Source organism: Salmo salar, chromosome 09 (genome assembly GCF_965601325.2).
Source record: "Salmo salar chromosome 09, fSalSal1, whole genome shotgun sequence".
Taxonomy (NCBI): Eukaryota; Metazoa; Chordata; class Actinopteri; order Salmoniformes; family Salmonidae; genus Salmo; species Salmo salar.
Genome location: NC_138299.1, coordinates 47,670,701 through 47,697,147, shown reverse-complemented (window position 1 = coordinate 47,697,147; position 26,447 = coordinate 47,670,701). Strand labels below are relative to the sequence as shown.

At 43.9% G+C, this 26,447-nt stretch overlaps 1 protein-coding gene across 1 annotated transcript; it reads right to left on the bottom strand.

Annotated features, from left to right (window-relative positions):
- LOC106611459 (glycogen phosphorylase, liver form) lies at nt 1–25,064 on the bottom strand. The gene is made up of 20 exons (XM_014211673.3): nt 24,760–25,064; nt 23,045–23,146; nt 22,136–22,214; nt 20,710–20,813; nt 16,538–16,669; nt 14,558–14,669; nt 12,759–12,841; nt 11,107–11,244; nt 10,929–11,021; nt 10,079–10,225; nt 8,869–9,032; nt 8,305–8,419; nt 8,084–8,185; nt 6,587–6,734; nt 6,269–6,327; nt 5,621–5,762; nt 3,098–3,305; nt 2,654–2,788; nt 1,631–1,697; nt 1–648 (listed from the first exon to the last, which is right to left on the bottom strand). Exons 1-20 carry the CDS (start codon nt 25,000–25,002, stop codon nt 460–462), a joined length of 2,562 nt encoding a protein of 853 aa, XP_014067148.1. The 5' UTR covers nt 25,003–25,064; the 3' UTR covers nt 1–459.
- Between the last annotated feature and the right edge of the window lie 1,383 nt (nt 25,065–26,447).

The window sequence follows — 26,447 nt, the reverse complement described above, 5'->3', positions numbered from 1 at the left end:
TCAGAGACGATTAGATTTATTTTTAAGTAACAATACAGATTATTAGAAAATTAAGGGTCATAATAAACTTTTTTTTTTATAAATTCACTTTCAAGTACAGTATGAGCCAGTTGGCAACTGAAAGACAGGGTAAGACTCTGGTAGCAACAGTATAGCACCTAGAAGATGGGGGTCAGAAAAATAGAACACTTTGTTGATGCTGAAAGTATATAACAGACTGTTATTAAGTAGTCAACTGCTTTACGTAAAGAACTCCGTTTATTGAGTTACATATTTTTAGATTTTTCCTTTAAATAACGGCAGGCAATCTGGGGTGAAGTTTCCCCCTAGGTACAGATCAAGGATCAGCTTTCCCATCTCCCAATCCTGACCTTAACCATTAGTGGGGGGGACAATGCTAAACTGACAAGAACAGCATCTAGGGGCAACTTCACCCTGGCCGCACCACACCAGGCAGCCTCACTTCTCCCTCAGCGCCCTGGCCGTCTCGTCGAGAGCCTCCCGTGGCTCATTGGGGGGTGGGATCTTCAGATCTGTAGGCTCCACCCCCCACACCTCCGTGGCGTAGTCGGTGATGGTGCGGTCGCTAGAGAACTTCCCGGACGCAGCAATGTTCTTGATCACCATCTGGGTCCACTCCCTCGGGTTCTAAAAATAAAATAAAAAAACATTATATAATGCCACTACTTTTACATTTTGGTCATTCAGCGGAAGCTGTTATCCAGAGCAACTGAACATCAGCGTATTCAGCTAAGGTACCCAAGACAACTACATAGTCATTATTTTGTCCAAAACGACTTGCAGTAGTGAGTGCATACATGTTTATGGTAGCATGCGATCCCTGTGGGAATTGAACCCACAAGGGTGGTACTGCTAACACCACTGTCTTACCTACTGTGCCACAAAGGACCACCTTAGAATGGTAATTGTGCCCAGACATACCTTTTCAGCAGTATTATCCGTATCATGCTCTACTGTAATCTTTTCTGCAGTATGAGCCGTATCAGGCTCTACTGTAATCTTATCTGCAGTATGATCCATATAAGGCTCTACTGTAATCTTTTCTATAGTATGATCCGTATCAGGCGCTACTGTAGTCTTTTCAGCAGGATGATCTGTATCAGGCTCTGCTGTAATCAGGCTTCAGCAGCATACCACCCTGCATCCCACTGCTGGCTTGCCTCTGAAGCTAAGCAGGTCAGGTACTGGTCGGTCCCCTGGATGGGAGACCAGATGCTGCTGGAGGGCCAGTAGGAGGCACTCTTTCCTCTGGTCTAATAAAAATGCCCCAGGACAGTGATTGGGGACATTGCCCTGTGTAGGGTGCTGTCTTTCAGATTGGACATTAAACGAGTGTCCTGACTCTGTGGTCACTAAAGATCCCATGGTACTTATTGTAAGGTTGTTAACCCCGGTATCCTGGCTAAATTCCCAATCTGTTCCCTCATGACATCTAATCATCCCCAGCTTCTAACTGGCTCATTCATCTCCATTGTAACTATTCCCCAGCTCTTTGCTGTAAATGAGAATGTGTTCTCAGTCAACTTACCTGGGAAAATAAAACATTTTATGCAGTATGATCCTATCCACGCTATTAGCAAGAGGTACATGGGGGAATAATGATGATTACCTGATACAGTTCGCTGACTTTCTCCTGGCTCTTTATGTAGTCCTCATAGTCTGCAAACACCTTGAAGCTGAAGACAGAGACAGTCAATGCCAAGACTCAGGAAGGACAGGAGGGACCACAGCAGCCAACAGTACTGTAGCCATAGAAATACAATTACCGTAAATTCCGGACTATAAGCCGCAACTTTTTTCCCAGGCTTTGAACCTCGCGGCTTAAACAATGACGCGGCTAATATATGGATTTTTCCCGCTTTCAATCTGTGACGTGCTCAGTTTTTTGGCGGCATGAAGCTTTCATTAGACCAATGAAATTGCCGAAAGGGTTAAGGTCAAACAACTTTTTTGTTTACTGTTTAGATGAAATCGAGCGCGCTCAAACTTCCCATCATTCTGATTACGGTAGTCATTTTGTCACCCTCATGGCAAAGACACGGAGAAATGCATATGATGCAGCTTTCAAGTTGAAGGTGATTGATCTGGCTGTTGGAAAAGGAAATAGAGCTGCTGCACGGGAGCTTGGTCTTAATGAGTCCATGATAAGACGTTGGAAACAGCAGCGTGAGGAATTGACTCAGTACAAAAAGACAACTAAAGCTTACTGCTAATTTTGTATTTTTTGTTACAAGCCGTGTTTCGTTAAAGCCTGTGTAAAGTTCATTTGTTTTAATGTACCGGTAGGCACCTGCGGCTTATAGACATGTGCGGCTTATTTATGTTCAAAATATATATATTTTTGAAAATTCAGTGGGTGCGGCTTATATTCAGGTGCGCTTAATAGCACGGAAATTACGGTACTGGAATGAACATTCCCATTCAAATCAATGTTCTGTGATGGGTGTTGCAGTCAATGTTCCAGTCAAATTGACTGGAGAGGCGTTCCTTGACCCTTCTGGTAATTTTGTTGCTGCATCCCAAATGGCATCCTATTCCTTTTATAGTTCACTACTTTTGACCAGGGCCTGGCCAAAAAGTAGTGCACTATATAGGGAATAGGGTGCCATTTGGGGTTGAAGCCACTACCTACCGGTCATGGTTGAAGAGCATGTTGGTGACGTCTTTGAAGAGCTCTGGTTGTTTGGGGCTGAAGAATCCACTGTTGATCTGATCAATGGCTTGCTTCAGTTCTGGAATATTCTCATAATATGTCATGGCATCGTAGCTAAGAGGAGAGAACAGAGTAGCAACATTTCTCACAACAAGACATCATAGTCACATCTCTAAATTACAACTTCTCTTTCAACCAAAACTGGTAAACAATGTGTTCATGTATTACTTACTCAGTAAATCATACATGAGTCAAGTTTCTTATTGAGTTTAGCATCACCCAACTTTATGGCATGGTCGAGGTAACGTGGTCGAGGTAACGTGGCCGAGGTAAAGTTGCATAAAGTAGGACCCTTAGATTAGTATTAGATATATTTGGGAAAACAAACCCTACCCTCTATGTGTGTGTGTGTGTGTGTGTTACCCCTCTACGTCCATCTGTGCCACGTCCTCCACCCTCATGCCGAAGATGAACATGTTCTCCTCTCCAGCCTCCTCTGCCATCTCTACGTTGGCTCCGTCCATGGTGCCGATGGTGAGTGCTCCGTTCAACATGAACTTCATGTTGCCAGTGCCTGACGCCTCCGTGCCAGCTGTGGAGATCTGCTCAGACAGGTCCGTGGCTGGGATTACTGTAGGGGGAAAGAGATTACTATTAGGGGGGGACAGAGACTACTATAGGGGGACAGAGACTACTTTAGGGGGACAGAGACTACTATAGGGGGACAGAGACTACTATAGGGGGACAGAGACTACTATACTGGGACAGAGACTACTATAGGGGGACAGAGACTACTATAGGGGGACAGAGACTACTATAGGGGGACAGAGACTACTATAGGGGGACAGAGATACAGAAAAACTGATCCATATCTAATACAGGAGACAGTTTATAGTGCACTACTTCTGACCAGGGACCCATTTACATTTACATTGATCATGTTAGTCATTTAGCAGACGCTCTTATCCAGAGAGACTTACAGTAGTGAGTCATTTAGCAGACGCTCTTATCCAGCGAGACTTACAGTAGAGAGTCATTTAGCAGGACTTACAGTAGTGAGTCATTTAGCAGACGCTCTTATCCAGCGAGACTTACAGTAGAGAGTCATTTAGCAGACTCTCTTATCCAGAGAGACTTACAGTACTGAGTCATTTAGCAGACGCTCTTATCCAGAGAGACTTACAGTACTGAGTCATTTAGCAGACGCTCTTATCCAGAGAGACTTACAGTAGTGAGTCATTTAGCAGACGCTCTTACCCAGAGAGACTTACAGTAGAGAGTCATTTAGCAGACTCTCTTATCCAGAGAGACTTACAGTAGTGAGTCATTTAGCAGATGCTCTTACCCAGAGAGACTTACAGTAGAGAGTCATTTAGCAGACTCTCTTATCCAGAGAGACTTACAGTAGAGAGTCATTTAGCAGAAGCTCTTATCCAGAGAGACTTACAGTAGTGAGTCATTTAGCAGACTCTCTTATCCAGAGAGACTTACAGTAGAGAGTCATTTAGCAGACGCTCTTATCCAGAGAGACTTACAGTAGTGAGTCATTTAGCAGACTCTCTTATCCAGAGAGACTTACAGGAACAATTAGGGTTAAGTTCATTGCTCAAGGGCACAGACATTGTTTTACCTAGCCGGTTTGGGGATTCAAACCAGCAACCTTTCGGTTGTTGGCCCAATGCTCTTATCCGCTAGGCTACCTGGCGCATTTGGGGCGCACATTTAGAGCTACCTGTATCTAATAGAGTAACTAACAAAATAAAGGAAACACTTGAGTAAATGAGGGACACAAAGTATATTGGAAGCAGGTTCTGAGTTAATTAAGCAATTACCTTCCCATCATGCTTAGGGTTAGATATAAATTGCTGGGCAGGCCATTATTTTTGCTACGCCCCCACAGGATGACAATTCCCTCATCCACAGGGCACGAGTGGTCACAATGGTTTCATGAGCATGAAAACGATGTAAACCATATGCCATGGCCGTCTCAGTTACCAGATCTCAACCCAATTGAACACTTCCGGGAGATTCTGGAGCGGCGCCTGAGACAGCGTTTTCCACCACCACCAATTTCTCGTGGAAGAATGGTGTCGCATCCCTCCGATAGATTCTACAAACGTCTGGAACTCTACGCCAAGGTACACTGAAGCTGTTCTGATTCATGGTGACCCAAAAACCTTTTTAAGATGCTTTATGTTGACGGTTTCCTTCCTATTTTTGGCAGTTACCTGTACATCACTAATACTCCCACAAGGATAATAGTGATAATACTTCCCTTCAGGGGAAAAGTATGTTGGCAGCATCATGTTATGGGTATGCTAGTCACTGGCAGGGACTGGGGAGTTTGTCAAGATCAAAATAAATATGAACAAAAAAAAAAAAGAGCAAAGCCCATAACTTTCACTAGTGACTGTAGACATATACAGTACCCGTCTCAGCCAGAGAGACCCTGTAGTTCTCTAGATAGATACAGTACCCGTCTCAGCCAGAGAGACACTGTAGTTCTCTAGATAGATACAGTACCCGTCTCAGCCAGAGAGACACTGTAGTTCTCTAGATAGATACAGTACCCGTCTCAGCCAGGGAGACACTGTAGTTCTCTAGATAGATACAGTACCCGTCTCAGCCAGGGAGACCCTGTAGTTCTCTAGATAGATACAGTACCCGTCTCAGCCAGGGAGACCCTGTAGTTCTATAGATAGATACAGTACCCGTCTCAGCCAGAGAGACCCTGTAGTTCTCTAGATAGATACAGTACCCGTCTCAGCCAGAGAGACCCTGTAGTTCTCTAGATAGATACAGTACCCGTCTCAGCCAGAGAGACCCTGTAGTTCTCTAGATAGATACAGTACCCGTCTCAGCCAGAGAGACCCTGTAGTTCTCTAGATAGATACAGTACCCGTCTCAGCCAGAGAGACCCTGTAGTTCTCTAGATAGATACAGTACCTTTCTCAGCCAGAGAGACCCTGTAGTTCTCCAGGTAGATGACCTTTAGCTTGCTGCCCACCACAGGGTCTTTGTTGACCACCTCTCCCACAGCCGTGATCAGCTTGATGATCATCTTGGCCATGTGGTACCCTGGCGCAGCCTGTAGAGGGAGACACAGAATCTTTCTCAATTGAGCTTTCCTCCATTCCTGGGGCTGCATCCAAAATGGTACCATTTTTCCCTAGATTTAGTGCACTACTTTTAACCAGGGCGCCTAGGGGTCATATTGCCTTTGAACGGGGTATGGTAGTAGGTGCCAGGCGCACTGGTTTGTGTCAAGAACTGCAACGCTGCTGGGTTTGTGCACACTACTTTTTACCAGGGGCCCCTAGGGTGTCAATTAATTTCACTAGGGTGTCCTCTCTCCTCACTTCCTTCTCAAAATACATCTGAGGAGAAGCGCCACAGTTCCTCCCATCGAGCCTTTTCCTCCAATGGGGAGAGGCTGTGAGGAATAAATTAAAGGCACATGGAGAATCTCAATTGTATTTCTTTGATTCCTCGTGTCCGCTTTCCTCCTTCTCAAAACCCATTGGATGAGAAAGTCAGGAGGTCTTTCTCTCTTTCTGATATTGAGATAAAGAGTTGAGCGAGTTCAGTACGTACCTTGCCACCAATGATCACAGTCCGGGGAACAAAAGGTGCTTTTGGGTTCTTCCTGATGCCTTCAACAAACAAAACAACAAAATATTTGATCAGATTTTAAACAAAAAGGTGTTACTTATTATAAACGCCTAAATTAAGCCTTCATAACCCTTTATAAAAAGGCCTACGTAGAAGCTTCATAGATCATTTATAACCAAGGGTCATCATAAGGCAGGGAGGCGAGGATCCCAAATGGCACCCTATTCCTCATTTGACAAAACTAGTGCACTATACACACACACACACACACACACACACACACACACACACACAACGTACGGTTGTACATGGTGACGATGTGAAGGCAGTTGAGGAGCTGGCGCTTGTACTCATGAATCCTCTTGACGTGAACATCAAACATGGAGGATGGGTTGATTTCCACCATGTACTCTTTCTCCAGGTACCGGGAAAACTTCTCCTTGTTATCCTGGGCACAGAAAGACATGACTTTATACACATGGCATTCTATTCCCAAGTAGTGAATGTACTCCCTCTGACCAGGGCCCATAGGGCTTGTCACAAGCAGTCAATGGGGTAAAGTACGTAAGTAAAAATACTTTAAAGTACTACTTAAGTAGTTTTTTGGGGCATCTGTACGTTACTATTTATATTTTTCACTACACTCCTAAAGAAAATATGGTACTTTTTACTCCATTCATTTTCCCTGACACCCAAAAGTACTCGTTACATTTTGAATGTTCAGCAGTACAGGAAAATGGTCCAATTTAGTCACTTATCAAGAGAACATCCCTGGTCCTCCCTACTGCCTCTGATCTGGAGGACTCACTAAACAGAGAACATCCCTGGTCATCTCTACTGCCTCTGATCTGGAGGACTCACTAAACAGAGAACATCCCTGGTCATCCCTACTGCCTCTGATCTGGAGGACTCACTAAACACAAAAGCTTTGTTTGTAAATTATGTCTGAGTGTTGGGAGTGTGCCCCTGGCTATCCATAAAGAAAAAAATTGTGCAGTCTTGTTTGCTTAATATAAAAAATGTGAAATGATTTATACTTAAGTATATTTAAAAGCAAATACTTTTTTACTTTTACTCAAGTAGTATTTTACTGTGTGACTTTCACTTTTACTTGAGTCATTTTCTAGTTATCTTTACTTTTACTCAAGTATGACATGGTACTTTTACCACCACTGGAAGTAGTACACTTTAGGGTTCCATTTGGGGCGTAACCCTGTTGAACCAATGGGATCAGTTTGATAGGATGATCTTATGAAATAGTAGCAACCGCAACATGCCCCAACGTGTACCAAGGAACAAAACCAATTATATAAGGTCAACTTCCTGTCTGCTCTGCATTTGCATGGAATTATATACGGTCAACTTCCTGTCTGCTCTGCGTTTTGCATGGAATTATTAACGATCAACTTCCGGTCTGCTCTGCGTTTGCATGGAATTATATACGGTCAACTTCCTGTCTGCTCTGCGTTTTGCATGGAATTATTAACGATCAACTTCCGGTCTGCTCTGCGTTTGCATGGAATTATATACGGTCAACTTCCTGTCTGCTCTGCGTTTGCATGGAATTAGGAGTTCCACACTGATGTGTATTCAGTGTATTTATTCAGTTAGTTGGATTGTTTGCCTGGCTGGAACATTGTTTTTATCCATATGGGGGGTAATTTTCTGCCAATATTACTATTGGGAAATGGCATGGTTCTTCAGAACAGTAGATATACAGAGTAGAACTCACAAATATGATCCATTATAGGTCATGTGTGTTGACTGTTGTTAATGAATGGGAGACGTAAGCTTCACCTGCTTGACTTTACAGACATCTCTAATGAAGGCATCATCGTCTACCAGCTCATTGAGCTTATGTAACTGGCTGAGGTCCTTCACATATTCCTCCCCAATGGCCTAGAAACATGTAGACAAAGTACATGAAGGTGACATAGCAAATTAGGGAATAAAAATTGCATTCAAAAGATATGAATATCAAAAGAGAGAAAACGGCCAATCACAGATGCCAATCAAACCTCAGCAATGAGCTCAGCCAATCCCGGGTTACAGAGGAGGAGCCAGCGTCTAGGCGTGATGCCATTGGTCTTGTTCTGGAACTTCTCCGGTTCTAATTCGCTGAAGTCTCGGAACCTTTCAGAACAAAAAAGGAAATATATTTTAGAATCTAGAAGGACGTTTTTAGAAGACGGTAGAATCGTGTTCAATAAGGCTCACCGTAGCAAAACAGTTGTTCAGAAGGTTACATTAAAAAATATATATTTTTTTAATTTAAACTAGGCAAGTCAGTTAAGAACAAATTTTTATTTACAATGACGGCCTAGGAACAGTGGGTTAACTGCCTTGTTCAGGGGCAGAACGACTGATTTGTACCTTGTCAGCTCAGGGATTCAATCTAGCAACCTTTCAGTTACTGGCCCAACACTCTAACCACTAGGTTACCTGCCGCCCCTGGTTTCAGACAGTTGGAGTTTCTCTTACATAGTATTCCTACTGAACACAACCTAGAGAAGTTCCATCGTACACATCTGAGAGAATGCTGCTACTATCAGGGAGAATACAGTAGAGATGAACCATCTTACACATCAGTCTTGATGATGTTGGAGTGTATCTCAGCGACTCCGTTGACGACGTGAGATCCCACGATGCACAGGTGAGCCATGTTGACCCTCTTGCCCCCGTCCTCCTCGATCAGAGACATCCTACGTATCCGGTCCATGTCCTCTGGGAAGAGAGCTGAAATCTCCTGGAGCAACACCAGAAAGATACGGTCAGCTGGTCCCAATCTGCTCCATATCCCTCCGAAATCACATGAAGCTGCCAATCTGAACAGTCTGGTTATTGACACAGTACAAGCAGCATGTCTATGGATGAATTAGGGCCAAGAGGAGTAGGGAGTTGATGGTGACCGGATGAGTGTCCATGCATCTTGTAAGGGGGAATACACTTCAAGTCCTTCAGTATCAATGTATTCATATGCTTAGCAGAGAGCACAACCCAGTCTATAGTGGTACATCCAGTCAGAATACCACCCACTGAACCCAGTCTATAGTGGTACATCCAGTCAGAATACCACCCACTGAACCCAGTCTATAGTGGTACATCCAGTCAGAATCCCACCCACTGAACCCAGTCTATAGTGGTACATCCAGTCAGAATACCACCCACTGAACCCAGTCTATAGTGGTACATCCAGTCAGAATACCACCCACTGAACCCAGCCTATAGTGGTACATCCAGTCAGAATACCACCCACTGAACCCAGTCTATAGTGGTACATCAGTCAGAATACCACCCACTGAACCCAGTCTATAGTGGTACATCAGTCAGAATACCACCCACTGAACCCAGTCTATAGTGGTACATCAGTCAGAATACCACCCACTGAACCCAGTCTATAGTGGTACATCCAGTCAGAATCCCACCCACTGAACCCAGCCTATAGTGGTACATCCAGTCAGAATACCACCCACTGAACCCAGTCTATAGTGGTACATCAGTCAGAATACCACCCACTGAACCCAGCCTATAGTGGTACATCAGTCAGAATACCACCCACTGAACCCAGCCTATAGTGGTACATCAGTCAGAATACCACCCACTGAACCCAGCCTATAGTGGTACATCAGTCAGAATACCACCCACTGAACCCAGCCTATAGTGGTACATCAGTCAGAATACCACCCACTGAACCCAGCCTATAGTGGTACATCAGAATACCACCCACTGAACCCAGTCTATAGTGGGTACATCAGAATACCACCCACTGAACCCAGCCTATACGGTACGTACGTCCAGATGTCCCTGGTTGATCCTGTAGATGATCTGGAGGTGTCTGGGCAGCAGGGTCTCCAGCAGTCCAATGGGCCAGCGCTCCAGAGCCTCAGGAAGCACCGTGTGGTTGGTGTACGCAAAGGTCCGCTTGGTGATGGCCCACGCCTGATAGGAAAGAGCAATGGTTCTAATAGCACAGTACACACTGAATGACGTAGCCTGGTCACTAGCCACTTTAACAATGTTTACATACTGCTTTACTCATCTCATATGTCTATACTGTATTTTATTCCACTATATTTTAGTCAACACCACTAAGACATTGCTCATCCAAATATTTATACATTTCTTAATTCCATTACTTAACTTTTAGATGAGCGTATTGTTAGGTACTACTGCACTGTTGGAGCTAGGAACACAAGCATTTCTCTACACCCGCAATAACATCTGCTAAATTTGTGTATGTGACCAATAACATTTGATGGCTTCAGATCTGTTTTGTACTCTATAGCCAACTTCTGTGGTTGTTCACTACCAGGCTACGACAGACGAGGCTCTTGTACACTACCAGGCTACGACAGACGAGGCTCTTGTACACTACCAGGCTACGACAGACGAGGCTCTTGTACACTACCAGGCTACGACAGACGAGGCTCTTGTACACTACCAGGCTACGACAGACGAGGCTCTTGTACACTACCAGGCTACGACAGACGAGGCTCTTGTTCTATGACATAAAGGTGCTTTAGGGTTCAAGGTGCTGTGCAGCATGGCTTTTCACTCATCTACCCAAAATACCAAACACACACACACAGACTTATTATATGAGTTGGACAAAGTTAGTGGTTTTATTTTCATACATACGCACCGTGTCCCAGTCGAGTTTCTCGATGTCCACAAAGACCCTCATGAGCTCTGGGATGGCCATGGCAGGATGAGTGTCATTCAGCTGGATGGCCACCTGTCAACACAAAATAAAATAACCAACTGTATTTTTTGTTGTTGTTAGGATTCAGTGGAGTCATGATAATCAGTAAGTAACCTACTTTCTCTGGGAAGCTGTCGAAGGAGACCGGGCCGGTGGAGCCCTTCTTGGAGTTCTTGAAGCGTCGCATGATGTCCTGGAGGGTTGCAGCCACCACAAAGTACTCCTGCTTCAGCCGCAGCTCCTTCCCTTCAAAGAACTACAACAGTGCAGGAATCAAGGTGAGTGTGCCAAAAATGGCACCCTATACGTTATAGTGCACTACTGTTGACCAGGGCCCACAGGGTAGTACACTACTTTTGACCAGGGCCCACAGGGTAGTGCACTACTGTTGACCAGGGCCCACAGGGTAGTGCACTACTGTAGACCAGGGCCCACTGGGTAGTACACTACTGTAGACCAGGGCCCACTGGGTAGTACACTACTGTAGACCAGGGCCCATTGGGTAGTACACTACTGTAGACCAGGGCCCATTGGGTAGTACACTACTGTAGACCAGGGCCCACTGGGTAGTACACTACTGTAGACCAGGGCCCACTGGGTAGTACACTACTGTAGACCAGGGCCCACTGGGTAGTACACTACTGTAGACCAGGGCCCACTGGGTAGTACACTACTGTAGACCAGGGCCCACTGGGTAGTACACTACTGTAGACCAGGGCCCACTGGGTAGTACACTACTGTAGACCAGGGCCCACTGGGTAGTACACTACTGTAGACCAGGGCCCACTGGGTAGTACACTACTGTAGACCAGGGCCCACTGGGTAGTACACTACTGTAGACCAGGGCCCACTGGGTAGTGTACTACTGTAGACCAGGGCCCACTGGGTAGTGTACTACTGTAGACCAGGGCCCACTGGGTAGTGTACTACTGTAGACCAGGGCCCACTGGGTAGTGTACTACTGTAGACCAGGGCCCACTGGGTAGTACACTACTGTTGACCAGGGCCCATAGGGTAGTACACTACTTTAGACCAGGGCCCATAGGGTAGTACACTACTGTAGACCAGGGCCCATTGGGTAGTACACTACTGTAGACCAGGGCCCATTGGGTAGTACACTACTGTAGACCAGGGCCCATAGGGTAGTACACTACTGTAGACCAGGGCCCATAGGGTAGTACACTACTGTAGACCAGGGCCCATAGGGTAGTACACTACTGTTGACCAGGGCCCATAGGGTAGTGGACTACATTAGACCAGGGCCCATAGGGTAGTACACTACTGTAGACCAGGGCCCATTGGGTAGTACACTACTGTAGACCAGGGCCCATAGGGTAGTACACTACTGTAGACCAGGGCCCATTGGGTAGTACACTACTGTAGACCAGGGCCCATAGGGTAGTACACTACTGTAGACCAGGGCCCATTGGGTAGTGCACTACTTTAGACCAGGGCCCATTAGGGAAACATCCACAAATAGGATTGGGAGAAAACAAGAGGTGCCAAGTGAGAATTAGAGAACACACACACACACACACACACACACACACACACACACACTAGAGCATGGCTTTTGCAACACCAGGGTTGTGGGTTCAATTCCCATGAGGGGACCAGTGTGTGTGAAGAAAAAAAAAAATCTATGAATATGTATGCACTCAGTACTGTAAGTCGCTCTGGATAAGAGCGTCTGCTAAAGGATGCGAGAGAGAGAGCAGGAGGGAGAGAAAATGGACACCTACGCGGTCAATGTACCAATCTAGAACTTACGTTATCGTTGGGGTAAAGCACACGAGAAATATTCTCTGCCAGATTCCTGTCCAGAACAGCTTGGATGTAATCTCCAACATTGACTGAGGAGACATAGAATGAAACACAGAAGTGATTTACAGGGACCTTAATGGGAGAAGACACAGAAGTGATTTACAGGGACCTTAATGGGAGAAGACACAGAAGTGATTTACAGGGACCTTAATGGGAGAAGACACAGAAGTGATTTACAGGGACCTTAATGGGAGAAGACAGATGTGATTTACAGGGACCTTAATGGGAGAAGACAGATGTGATTTACAGGGACCTTAATAGGAGAAGACTCGTAGATTTCTGTTTCTCAGGAGAAGAAACGGTTTCATATTATTCACTAGACTCACTGGTTCAATGCTGTCATCATTTAGACCTGGATTCTAACTTGAGATCTGTGTGACTTTGTTTCCTCCGTAAAGCGTACATTGCCAAAAACAAGTCACTTAGTTGACAGGTGACTAAAGTGCTTGCATCTCAGGTTAGCCCTGGTCCAGGGCGTTAATACAGCTCGCTAACACAGCCTTCTTCAAGCAAGCCACACCAACACCATGGACCAGAGCTAGCTCTGAGTAGGCAGGGTTAAAAAGGCAAGTCATCTGCCTGGCCACTGTCATGACGTGGCCCTTTCTGGGTATAGAGTGTGGCATCCCCCTCTCTCTCCCTTCTACACCCAGGTTCTGTTATCTCAGGTTGTAAATGCCTGGAGGAGACTCTCCTTCTGGCCATGCAGTATAGAGAGTTTCACAGTAGAACAAAGGAACTTCTTCTACATCACAGAACTTGAGAACTGAACAATATCCATGTTTTGGAGAAGCCAGCTATGACCCGGTCCGTTTTCTTTCATGTTTGTGAAAGACAATACAGCCACATTACCATAACTCTGTTTATACAGGAGCCTTTGTTATGAGGTTTGCGTCTAATTATTGTATAAAACGAATGAGTAAAGATGAAACTATTTGTGAAATTATGTAAATGTGATTTTAAACCGTTAATGTGAGAGAATTGTATTCCCTTTATAAGTTTAACTAAGTCATTGGCCCGCCCCCATGAACACAGACATGATTTGGCTCATGGGACAGCCCTTTTCTACTGTTCCGAATAAAACCCCCACCTGAAGAAATCCTCTTTAGCCCATGCGTACCTTGATCACTGAGAGACCACAAAAACCTCAGTCTAAGCTAAGGTTGTAATGGTTGTTGAATTCCTAACCAAACCACGTGGAGCATTGGCTACACGGGTGGAAATGGTTCAACTCTGAGACTATCAATCCCGACAGAATAAGAGCAAATCTTAGATGCTAATTACTACACACCCACTTCCCATTGTCCACCAAACTGTCATATCGGCTTAGCCCACTAGGGAACCTCCCCTATAATTTCCTTGTAACTATATCTACTGTTTGTTTGTTATGCATTTCTGTGATTATTTAGTTAGTAAATAAATGATTAAGACAATTGATGTATGGACGATTCATAGTAAAGGCTGGGTTCGTGCAGATAACCAACAATTTACGACGTTTGGAATGAGACTAACGTGAGGTAAAGAATAATTCACTAATTAGAAGACTAACTGATCAGATATTAAAATATCTGAAGAGTTATATTAGGAAAAATAACTTTAATCTGAAGATTTTCCTTGGTGCCTCGACTTCCTAGTTAATTACAATTTATATGATTAGTTTAATCACGTAATAATAATTACAGAGAATTGATTTGATAAAATAAGTCTTCAATTGAATGATGCCAAAGACACGACACACCACTTACAGTCCGTCAGGTTGAAGTCATTGGGAGCTCTGGCAGACCACAGCCTCATGGTGTTGACTGTGTTGTTCATATATCCAGGGATGGGTGTATCATAAGGCATAGCAAGGACCACCTATAGAGGCAAGGCAAGGGGGGGGGAAAAGGGATTAAGATTAGGTTGAAGATTAATTTCCTGGTGACATGGGGCAGTATTCGGAAAATCAATGAATAACGTGCCCAAATGAAACTGTCTGCTACTCGGGCCCAGAAGGTAGGATATGCATATTATTAGTAGATTTTGATAGAAAACACTCTGAAGTTTCTAAAACTGTTTGAATGAGGTCTGAGTATAACAGAACTCATATGGCAGGCAAAAACCTGAGAAAAAAAAAACCCAACCAGGAAGTGGTTTGTAGTTTTTCAACTTATTGCCTTTCCAAACTACAGTGTCTGTGGGGTCATTTTGCACTTCCTAAGGCTTCCACTAGATGTCAACAGTCTTTAGAACCTTGTTTCATGCGTCTACTGTTACTGGGCAGAGAATAAGAGCTGTCTCAAGCCTGGGACCAGTGAGTTGTTTACTGCGCAGGCACGCAGGCGCGCCGTTCCTTCTTTTTCCTCTAATGAATACGCTATTGTCCGGTTGGAATATTATCGAAGAGTTATGTTAAAAAGACCCTAAGGATTGATTGTAAACATCGTTTGACATGTTTCTACGAACGGTAATGGAACTATTTGACTTTGTCTCGGGTTTTGCGCTCACGCATTATGCCTTTGGATTAGTGATCTGAACGCGCGAACAAAACGGATGTATTTGGACATAAATATGGAGTTTATCGAACAAAAAACATTTCTTGTGGAAGTGGGAGTCCTGGGAGTGCATTCCGACAAAGATCAGCAAAGGTAAGTGAAGATTTATTTCTGAGTTTAGTTGACTCCAGAACTTTGCGGGTAACTGTATAGCTTGCTTTGATGGCTGAGCTCTGTACTCAGAATATTGAACAATGTGCTTTCGCCGTAAAGCTATTTTGAAATCTGACACAGCGGTTGCATTGAGAAGTGTATCCAATTCTTTCAATAACTGTTGTAAATTTTATCAACGTTTATGATGAGTATTTTTGTAAATTGATGTGATCATTCACCGGAAGTTTTGGAGGCAATACATTTTCTGAACATCACGTGCCAATGTAAAATGGGGTTTATGGATATAAATAATAACTTTATCGAACAAAACATACATGTATTGTGTAACATTGAGTCCTGGGAGTGTCATCTGATGAAGATCATCAAAGGTTAGTGATTAATTTTAGCTGTATTTCTGGTTTTTGTGACTTGCTTGGAAAATGGCTGTGTGGTTTCTTGTTTAGGCGCTGTCCTAACATAATCTAATGTTATGCTTTCACCGTAAAGCATTTTTGAAATCGGACAATGTGGTTGGATTAATGAGAAGTGTATCTTTAAAATGGGATATAATAGTTGTATGTTTGAGAAGTTTCAATTATGAGATTTTTGTTGTTTTGAATTTGTTTTGGATGCTAGCGTCCCACATGTCCCAGAGGGGTTAAGATTAGGTTGAAGATTAAGATTAAAATGTAAGACTTATCATCTTAAAACTTCAAACTTCCTTCCAAATAAGATTAAGGGTCAATTCAAGACGATAAATTAATAAATACCAAGCTCACTAAAATCATAGATATGCAGGTATTGTACTTAGTGAGTCAACCTATGGGAAGAATTGGGAACACTTGAATTTCACATTATAAATATCAGTAACCCTTTTAGCAAGGTTGACTAATGACCAAAACAATCTTTACCACAATGGCCCCTAGTTGCTGTTATACCTGTGTAGTGACCGTGTAATAACACAAGTGACAATGTAAATGCATTAGAAAATGCATCCTAAATACCCATAGATATGAAGGTACTAAGTGGTACAACTTAGCACTATTATCAGCATGTAACAAATTAAAAGGTAGTATTCATTATCATGATTTGAAGTACCTGTGTGTCCACCCATTTGGCCCCTTCCTTAGACTCCTCCACTCTGCCATAGAAGTGCACTGGTAGCATGTACTCAGGGCGGGCCTTCTCCCAAGGGTTACCATGACGCAGCCAATCGTCTGCTTCTTCCACCTAGGAACAAGCCAATCGCATGACAACATACTGTATAAAGGTTTACAGTGAATTTCAAATCGAAGTGCGACTAAGCAAAACTTGAATGGGTCAATACGTCTATGAAACCATAGCCTGGTCTCAGATCAGTTTGTGTTCTTGCCAACTCAAGCCAATGGCACAACACAAACAGAGTGGTACTCAGGCTAATATAGCTGTAGATGGTCCATGTACAGCAGTAGTAGTAGTAGTAGTAGAGTACAGTGTAGTATAGTTACAGTACACATACAGATACAGTACAGCATGGGTACATCACATTATAGGTACAGTACATTATAGGTACAGTACATAATTGGTACAGTACAGGATATAAGCCACCTTCAACGTTGTTTTAGAGAATTTGTCAGTACGTCCAAACTGCCTCACAACCGCAGACCACGTGTAACCCCGCCAGTCCAGGACCTCCACATCTGGCTTCTTCACCTGCGGGATCATCTGAGACCTTCCACCCGGACAGCTGATGAAACTGTAGGTTTGCACAACCAAAGAATTTCTGCCTAAACTGTCAGAAACTGTCTCAGGGAAGCTCATCTGCATGTTCGTCGTCCTCACCAGGGTCTTGACCTGACTGCAGTTCAGCGTTGTAACCGACTTCAGTGGGTAAATGCTCACCTCTGATGGCCACTGGCACGCTGAAGTGTGCTCTTCATGGACGAATCCTGGTTTCAACTGTACCGGGCAGATGGCAGACAGCGTGTATGGTGTCATGAAGTCCTCCATGGTGGCGGTGGGGTTATGGTATGGGCAGGCATAAGCTACGGACAATTGAACACAATTGCATTTTAAATCAACGGCAATTTGAATGCACAGAGATACTGTGACGAGACCCTGAGGCCCATTGTCGTGTCATTCATCCGCCGCCATCACCTCATGTTTCAACATGATAATGCACAACCCCATGTCGCAAGGATCTGTTCACAATTCCTGGAAACTGAAAATGTCCCAGTTCTTCCATGGCCTACATACACACCAGACATGTCACCCAATGAGCATGTTTGGGGTGCTCTGGATTGACGTGTACGACAGCGTGTTCCAGTTCCCACCAATATCAAACAACTTCACACAGCCATTGAAGTGGAGTGGGACAACATTCCACAGGCCACAATCAACAGCCTGATCAACTCGATGTGAAGGAGATGTGTCGTGCTGCATGAGGCAAATGGTGGTCACACCAGATACTGACTAGTTTTCTGATCCACGCCGGTACCTTAAAAAAAAAAAAAAAAAAAAAAAGGTATTTGTGACCAAAGATGCAATTCTGTATTCCCAGTCATGTGAAATCCATCGATTAGGACCAAATGAATGCATTTCAATTGACTGATTTCCTTATATGAACTGTAACTCAGTAAAATCTACAAAACTGTTGCATGTATATTTTTGCTCAGTGTAGTTCAACATCTGGTTTTGGTAGATTGTTGAAAGTTTTTCCATCCCAAAACTGACCACTTAAATGACCCGCGTAAGAATTTTTTATACAGAAAAACTAAATGAACGCAGATGACTGTAATTTCATCCATATTAAAGAGAATCTCAAACTATGGCAATAAAGCCATTCATCTACTTCCCCAGTGGGCATGCTAACTGTTCCTCTAGACTTTGTGCTAACGGCAGTCATTGTGCTAAAGCTAGTTAGCATTGTCTAGTGAAACTACTATACAACTTCATTCATACTGAAATAGTATTATGTTGCAGCTAGCATTATTAATAAAATACATTTTTCCACACCAAAAATCCAAATAAATATATAACTATACTGAACAAAAATATAAATTAACACATTTTACTGAGTCACAGTTTGTATAAAGGATATCAGTCAATTGAAATAAATTCATTAGGCCCTAATCTATGGATTACACATGGTGGGGCAGGGACGCAGCCATGGGTGGGCATAGGCCCACCCACTGGGGAGCCAGGCCCAACCAATCAGAATGAGTTTTCCCCCCACAAAAGGGCTTTATTACAGACAGAAATACTTTGTTTCATCAGCTGTCCTGGTGGCTGGTCTCAGACTATCCCGCAGATGAAGATGCCGGATGTGGAGGTCCTGAGCTGGCATGGTTACACGTGGTCTGAGGTTGGACATACTGCCAAATTCTCTAAAACGACATTGGAGGTGGCTTATGGTAGATAAATGAACATTCAATTATCTGTCAACAGCTCTGGTGGACATTCCTACAGTCAGCATGCCAATTGCACACTCCCTCAAAACTTGAGACATCTGTGACATGGTGTTGTGTGACAAAACTGCACATTTTAAAGTGGCCTTTTATTGTCCCCAGCACCAGGTGCACCTGTGTAATGATCATGGTGTTTAATCAGCTTCTTGATATGCCACACCTGTCAGGTGGCTGGACAATCTTGGCAAAGGAGAAATACTCACTAACAAGGATATAAAACACATTTGTGCACAACATTTGAAAGAAATAAGCTTTTTGTGCTTATGGAACATTTATGGGATATTTTATTTCAGCTCACGAACCATGGGACCAACACTTTACATGACTTTGGGCGGCAGGTAGCTTAGTGGTTAGAGCGTTGGACTTGTAACCCGAAAGGTTGCAAGATCGAATCCCCGAGCTGACAAGTTAAAAATCTGTCTTTCTACCCCTGAACAAGGCAGTTAACCCACTGTTCCTAGGCCGTCATTGAAAATAAGAATTTGTCCTTAACTGATTTGCCTAGTTAAATAAAGGTACAAATAAAACGTAATATTTTTATTCAGTATTATTATAATAATAATAATTTGCGGACGAGGACACGTTTGCAAACCCCTGCTCTAGATAACTAGACAAATACTACAGCTGAGCTTCTCATTCTAAAACATTTCACCATTCAGTCAGTGTGATCTGACTGAATGATGGTCTATAGGCCCCCCCCATCCTCCAAAATATACATTTCCCCACAGACATGACCTGCTGGTATTATTACACAAATGAAAATCTTTCATGTACGCTTTTAATTTCGAATAAAAATAAACACAATAGGCCATATATAATTGTTTTGAACACATTTGTGTAATATATATATATATATTTTTTTAAATCAGTTGGGGGCCCCATGGGCAGCCGAGGTTCATTTCAATTGAAATCCACCCGTCACACTGTTGCAATCCAGGCTGGAGCCATAGAGAGGAAGGACGTGGGTCGCCACACTGTTGCAGACCTGGAATCTTTCAACTACATTTTAGCTTTTGCTCTAATCTGACTGGACTCTTAGGTGCCAAATGGACAGGATTATTCTATTGGTTCCACTGCATCAAGCAAGCCCAGATAAAGTATTAGAAATGATTTTGAATAGTATTTGAACCCAGGTCTGCGGTGTTGGTCAATCATTAAAAACAGAAAGAGGTTGCTGCTGCCCGTCTTCTTCGCTCTCTGTTGAAGTGGTGAAACACAGGCACTGGTCCCAAATAGCATCCTATTCCCTATATAGTACACATCTTTTGAACAGAGCCCTATGGTCCCTGGTCCAAAGTAGTACACTACATAGGGAATAGGGTGCCATTTGGGACCGGTGCCTGTTGCGATAGCCTTCTCAACCTCTGAGCCAACCAATCGACTAACGTGTTGTTACCCTTGTTTGATTCTGAAAACAAACTACAGTACATACACACCGGAGGGGTTTTGCCCTTTTGAATTTGGGCTGTGTGTTTGCAGTGCAATGCACTTTTGAACGCTGAACTAGATTGTACTGATTATTCATTGACTGAAGTGGAGAGAGGCATGCATGAAACCAGTCCTGTACATACTGAATAGGGTTGTAGAAGTTATACTCTACTGCAAAGAATGAAATCCTTGTGGTTTGTCATTGTTAAAATAAGCTATTTTTTGTTTTCTTTTTCCTAATAGGGTAAGACAGTTTAAATAAGCTCATGAGGCATTTATAAATTATGTTCTCCAAGAATCAAATGATATCTCAAAAATTTTGTCAAAAACCTGGATGTATCAATCCCAGATTGCACCTTTAAAATGCAGTAGACTAACGCAGAAAAGTGTTGTTACCTGCCAACCGTTCTTGATCTTCTGATTGAAGATTCCATATTCATAACGGATACCATAACCGTATGCTGCCAGACCCAGGGTGGCCATCGAGTCCAGGAAACATGCTAGATAGGGAATTTAAATGTATTATTAGTCAATGTATCAAAAACACTAACTGATGAAGTATAAAGATACAGTGGATGCAAAGAGAATCTGTATGGTGTAAGGGGGTAAAGTATGGCGTAAAGTATGGCATAAAGTACGGCGTAAGGGGGTAAAGTATGGCATAACGTATGGCGTAAGTGGGTAACGTATGGCATAACGTATGGAGTAAAGTATGGTGTAAAGTATGGCGTAGGGGGGTAAAGTATGGCGTAAAGTATGGCGTAGGGGGGTAAAGTATGGCATGGGGGGGTAAAGTATGGAGTAGGGGGTAAAGTATGGGGTAGGGGGTAAAGTATGGGGTAGGGGGGTAAAGTATGGCGCAACGTATGGCGTAGGGGGGTAAAGTATGGCGTAGGGGGGTAAAGTATGGGGTAAAGTATGGCGTGGGGGGGTAAAGTATGGCGTGGGGGGGTAAAGTATGGCGTAAGCAGGTAAAGTATGGCGCAAGCAGGTAAAGTATGGCGCAACATATGGCGCAACGTAGGGGGGTAAAGTAGGGCGTAGGGGGTAAAGTATGGAGTAGGGGGGTAAAGTATGGCGCGGTGGGGGGGTAAAGTATGGCGCGGTGGGGGGGTAAAGTATGGCGCGGGGGGGGGGGGGGTAAAGTATGGTAAAAGGGGGTAAAGTATGGTGTAAAGTTCAGGGTAAAGTATGGTGTAGTTGGTAAAGTATGGCATAGTATTTCTTAGTATCTGCTCTGGAATATTCCTATGGAGGTTAGTTCTAGCGACTATAGGAGTTGGCTCTACAAAAACAAACAGATCTGGGACCAGGCTACGGTGAGGTTGTCATTTGCTTTGTTTGTGGCATAAAGATCTGTTCTCATGTCAAAAAAAGGCTGCGTTTACACAGGGAGCCCAATTCTGATCTTTTCCCACAAATTGGTATTTTGACCAAATCAGACCAGCACTTTATTTTTTTTGAGAATTGAGCTGCCTGTGTAAACGCAGCCAAACTATAACAAAAATCAAGAAGTGAAGTGTAATAAAGTGTGTCTGTGGTGCAGCCAACCAAACAGCCTCTTACGGTTGGGTAAACTTCCTGTTTTGGCCAGCCAACAACAGCCTCATAGTGTTAGGTAAGCTTCCTGTTCTGGCTTGCAGACAGGAGAGGCTTGCTGTAGTTTTCCACCCGATGACGACCCACTGTATTCTGTACTACATTAAATAGAACCCCGTAGCCCGGTCCCCAGGTCCATTGGTTCCGTGTTGCCAACTTCTTTGGTCATGAACCACCATAGAAGTTAGCAAGGACACACACGCGCACACGGTCCGTACTGTACCTGCCAGTCTGCCCAAGCCGCCATTCCCCAGCCCTGCATCTTCCTCCATCTCTTCCAGATCTTCCATGTCCAAACCCAGCTACACAACAAACAGACTTCAACAATAACAAACTCAATTCAACTTGTTCAAGCACTACAAAAAAAGGGACAGCCCCATATTAGTGTTTAATAATGTATGAGCTGATGCATCACATTATCATGCCTGACTAAGGCGTGTTAACCACGCTTAACCTGCCTGACTAAGGCGTGTTAACCACGCTTAACCTGCCTGACTAAGGCGTGTTAACCACGCTTAACCTGCCTGACTAAGGCGTGTTAACCACGCTTAACCTGCCTGACTAAGGCGTGTTAACCACGCTTAACCTGCCTGACTAAGGCGTGTTAACCACGCTTAACCTGCCTGACTAAGGCGTGTTAACCACGCTTAACCTGCCTGACTAAGGCGTGTTAACCACGCTTAACCTGCCTGACTAAGGCGTGTTAATTACGCTTAACCTGCCTGACTAAGGCGTGTTAATTACGCTTAACCTGCCTGACTAAGGCGTGTTAATTACGCTTAACCTGCCTGACTAAGGCGTGTTAATTACGCTTAACCTGCCTGACTAAGGCGTGTTAATTACGCTTAACCTGCCTGACTAAGGCGTGTTAATTACGCTTAACCTGCCTGACTAAGGCGTGTTAATTACGCTTAACCTGCCTGACTAAGGCGTGTTAATTACGCTTAACCTGCCTGACTAAGGCGTGTTAATTACGCTTAACCTGCCTGACTAAGGTGTGTTAATTATGCTTTCACAGTTGTTGAGAAATTGTGTCTCTTGTAACAGTATTCGTTAAGTCTCTAGGCTCCAGTGGTTCCTGCCTGTAGACATGCCATTGGTGTGCTCCAGACGTCTGTCAGCTCTGTCTCACCTGGTAGATGGCCTCGTCACAGGCGTTCTGCAGCCCCAGGTTAATCATAGTGTTCTGGAGGGTTCTGCCCATGTAGAACTCCAGGGAGAGGTAGTACACCCGCTGGACAATGGGAACAGGGGTGCATTCATTAGGTGGCAGACCATAATAAAAAATAAAAGTTTTGCAATGCAAAACCCGTTTATTCCAAATAGAAAATGCATGAAAAATAAAACGAGAGGTATGTCAATCCCAGCTTTAGTTCCGTTCTGTTTGCTTCCTAGTGATGAACACATCCCAGGAACATGCAACAAACAGTACTAATACAACACTGGCGCGTATCAAAAAAAGGTTCTCAGAGTCGGAGTGTAAGCCTTCTCATTATGATGGAAAAGTCAGAGAGAGCTGATCCGAGATCAGCTCTCCGACTCTCAGATTCTTCCGGAATACAACCAGGCCATCGAAACTATGATTTCATGAGAGGCCTACAGCTTCATGGTAAGGCTAAATATAGTCTTTATCACAATTTCTCTCTCCTTCCCCTCAAAGTGTACAGTTGTTGAACTACAATAAATTGAAAAAGGACCAGTACGGAAGAAAAAAAAAATTTATGAAATGTATGCATTCGCTACTGTGTGTCGCTCTGGATAAGAGCGTCTGCAAAATGACTAAAATGTAAATGGACTGGTATATGAAATAATGGTGGAAACGCCCACTAACCTATGGTCTCCACCAATCCAACGCTATTAGATTTGTAGAAAGTAGGTTACATTTCAGGAGGAAGGAGATATTATTGGGAAGCATCCAGAGGGTGCAGTGGCGGTTCTAGACCATTTCAACTGGGGGGGCCAAGCTGGGGCCAGTTGTACTGTTAGAGGGGCCAGTTACATTAGACGTTATTGTTGTCATATCGTTTTCTTCACTGCATTGCAGGCATAAGACCATGTTCATAATCATCATCGTTGCCACTGTCTAATAATGGATGTAAAAAACGAACATAGCAAAAATGTGTTATGTAAAAATGATTTCATTCTCCACATTTAGGGGAGCCACAAGGGGGTCCAAAATTGTTGTCACAGGGGCACTGGCCCCCCCAGAACCGCTAGTGGTAAATCGATGATAATGATGAGGAGGAGCAGCAGACAGAAACATTTATTAAAAGGGGGACGGGGCAGTGACTAGTGATGGACATTCCGAGTCTTTTCGGATATCCACAGTATTTGGCTCCGTTCACATAAAAAGATCCGGATAAATTGGGTCCCAAACAGCTCTTCATTCAAAACTCTTCAAAATCGACCTTTAATTTTTTGGGGAAATTGCAAATCTCAAATGTAATCCAAAAAAGTTGGGTACCATGTCAGATCGTGATATGCACGTTCAAATACATATTTACCTAACCCCACATTTCTGGGGGGAGGACGCGGTGCAGAAATGAGCGTGGACCGGATCGACGTGCTCTCTCCACTATTTATTATTTTTTGCAGTGAGGATTCACCATCTTCAGATAATTATTTTTGTAACTTATTAGCAGATAATCGTTGTTTGAAGTTCAAAAAAAGTAGTTTGTAGTCGCAGTATGCAAATCAGGGAATCAAATACGATTCGGTTCTCAAAGCGAACATCCCATCACCAGCTAATACTGGACCAGATAAGGACAGCACAAGACAGACAGGTAGCCAGGATAAATTCTCCAAACAAAAGTACAGCATGATATTTGGAAAAGTCAACAACTTTACCTTGGGATCGGTCTCATAGTAGAACTGCTGGGTTCTGATCCATCTTCCCACCAGGTGATCTCGAACCGTGTGCGCCAGGGCGAAGTAATAATCCCGCTGAGTCGCTACGTTCCGGTCTTTCACCAAAGTAAAATGAAGATGTCGGTTAAAACCTTTCTTCAACTCGGCGACGTTCTCCACCCCGACAATTCCTCTGATACTGATCTGTTTACGCTTCTCCTGGTCAGTGAGAGGAGCCGCCATGCTGCTGAACAAAACGGCTGCTGGCAGTCTTTCAATTTCAACTGAAAAGTGGAGAAATGAGGTTCAGGTAGTTGCTTTTCTGTGGCGTGAGTCTCCTCCTCTTCTATCCTCTTTAATGTCCATTGGGGCATGGAGGAGGAGGTGTGTCGTTTCCCAACCTCTAAACCTCTGGCAGAGGAGCGCAGAGAAAAATATTGGACAAAATGTTTTTGGGACACCTATCATTTTATTGAATATTCACAGATACAGAAAAACACCAAGAGAAATCAGTAATAATAGCAACGCTTCCAAGTACAGTAATAACAATAATCGTAACAATAGCAACATTTGTCTTTATTGACATATAAGTAAACAGACTATATGTAAAGTATAATCAATGTTTAAGGACATTGGACCTTTTGTATAATCCGCCAAGCAGAGCATCAATTGTATTACTTTAGATTTCAGACGCACATTGCTTAAGCGCCGCATTATATACATTGCTAGAACTGCCTACTGTATGTCGCCCAGCGACCGTATGTTAAATGATGCTAAATTAGGAGAGTAATGAAAGGTTGTTTTGAGGGACTGCTAGGACAGATTGTGTTTTTGATACCACCACTATCCACGAGGGGTTCCTGTACTCAAACTTGTGTTTCATTCAACACATCTTCTTCGATGTTGCACCTTATGACTTAAATGATCAGACCACTTGGTCTATACAGCTGGTTTAGAGAAACTACAATGAGTACATTACACCAATAGTTCAACATCAACCTTCCAGTACCGACAGTATCTACACATTTTGTATTTGGTTGAATCTAATATAAATTCAGTCTCAAAATTGCATAAAAACTAGTTTACAAAAGAATGATAATTTAATTTGTATCCTGGAATAGTTATATAACATTGTGGGATAATGAGCATCTTTGTCTTAATTTGGCCTAGATCAGAGATGACCCTCCCCCTCTCTGTTCCCAACCCCTCTCTGTCTTCCTCCCTCCTCCCCCTCTCTGTTCCCCCCCTCTCTGTCTTCCTCCCTCCTCGCTCTCTCTGTCTCCCCCCCACTCTCTGTCTCCCTCCCTCCTCGCTCTCTCTGTCTCCCTGCCCCCCACTCTCTGCCTTCCTGCCCCCCTCGCTCTGTCTCCCTCCCCCCACTCTCTCTCTCTCTTACTGTCTCTCTCTCTTACTGTCTCCCTCCCCTCTCTCTGTCTCCCTCCCCCTCTCTCTGTCTCAGTCCCCCTCCGTCTACCTGTCCGTCCCCCTCCGTCTACCTGTTACTCGCTCCCTCTCTCTGTCCCCCTCCCCCATCTCTCTCTGTCTCAGTCCCCCTCCGTCTACCTGTTACTCGCTCTTTCACTCACTCACACACACACACACACACACACACACACACACACACACACACACACACACACACACACACACACACACACACACACACACACACACACACACACACACAC

Bases quoted from the DNA above. Each gene is read 5' to 3' on its own strand.
- LOC106611459 (XM_014211673.3), bottom strand. From the start codon at position 25,002: ATGGCGGCTCCTCTCACTGACCAGGAGAAGCGTAAACAGATCAGTATC. The intron at 14,670-16,537 runs GTACTTCAAATC...TTGCCTCTATAG, and splicing joins CCAAATGGGTGGACACACAG to GTGGTCCTTGCTATGCCTTA. The intron at 649-1,630 runs GTAATCATCATT...TTTTATTTTTAG, and splicing joins AAGTCAGCGAACTGTATCAG to AACCCGAGGGAGTGGACCCA.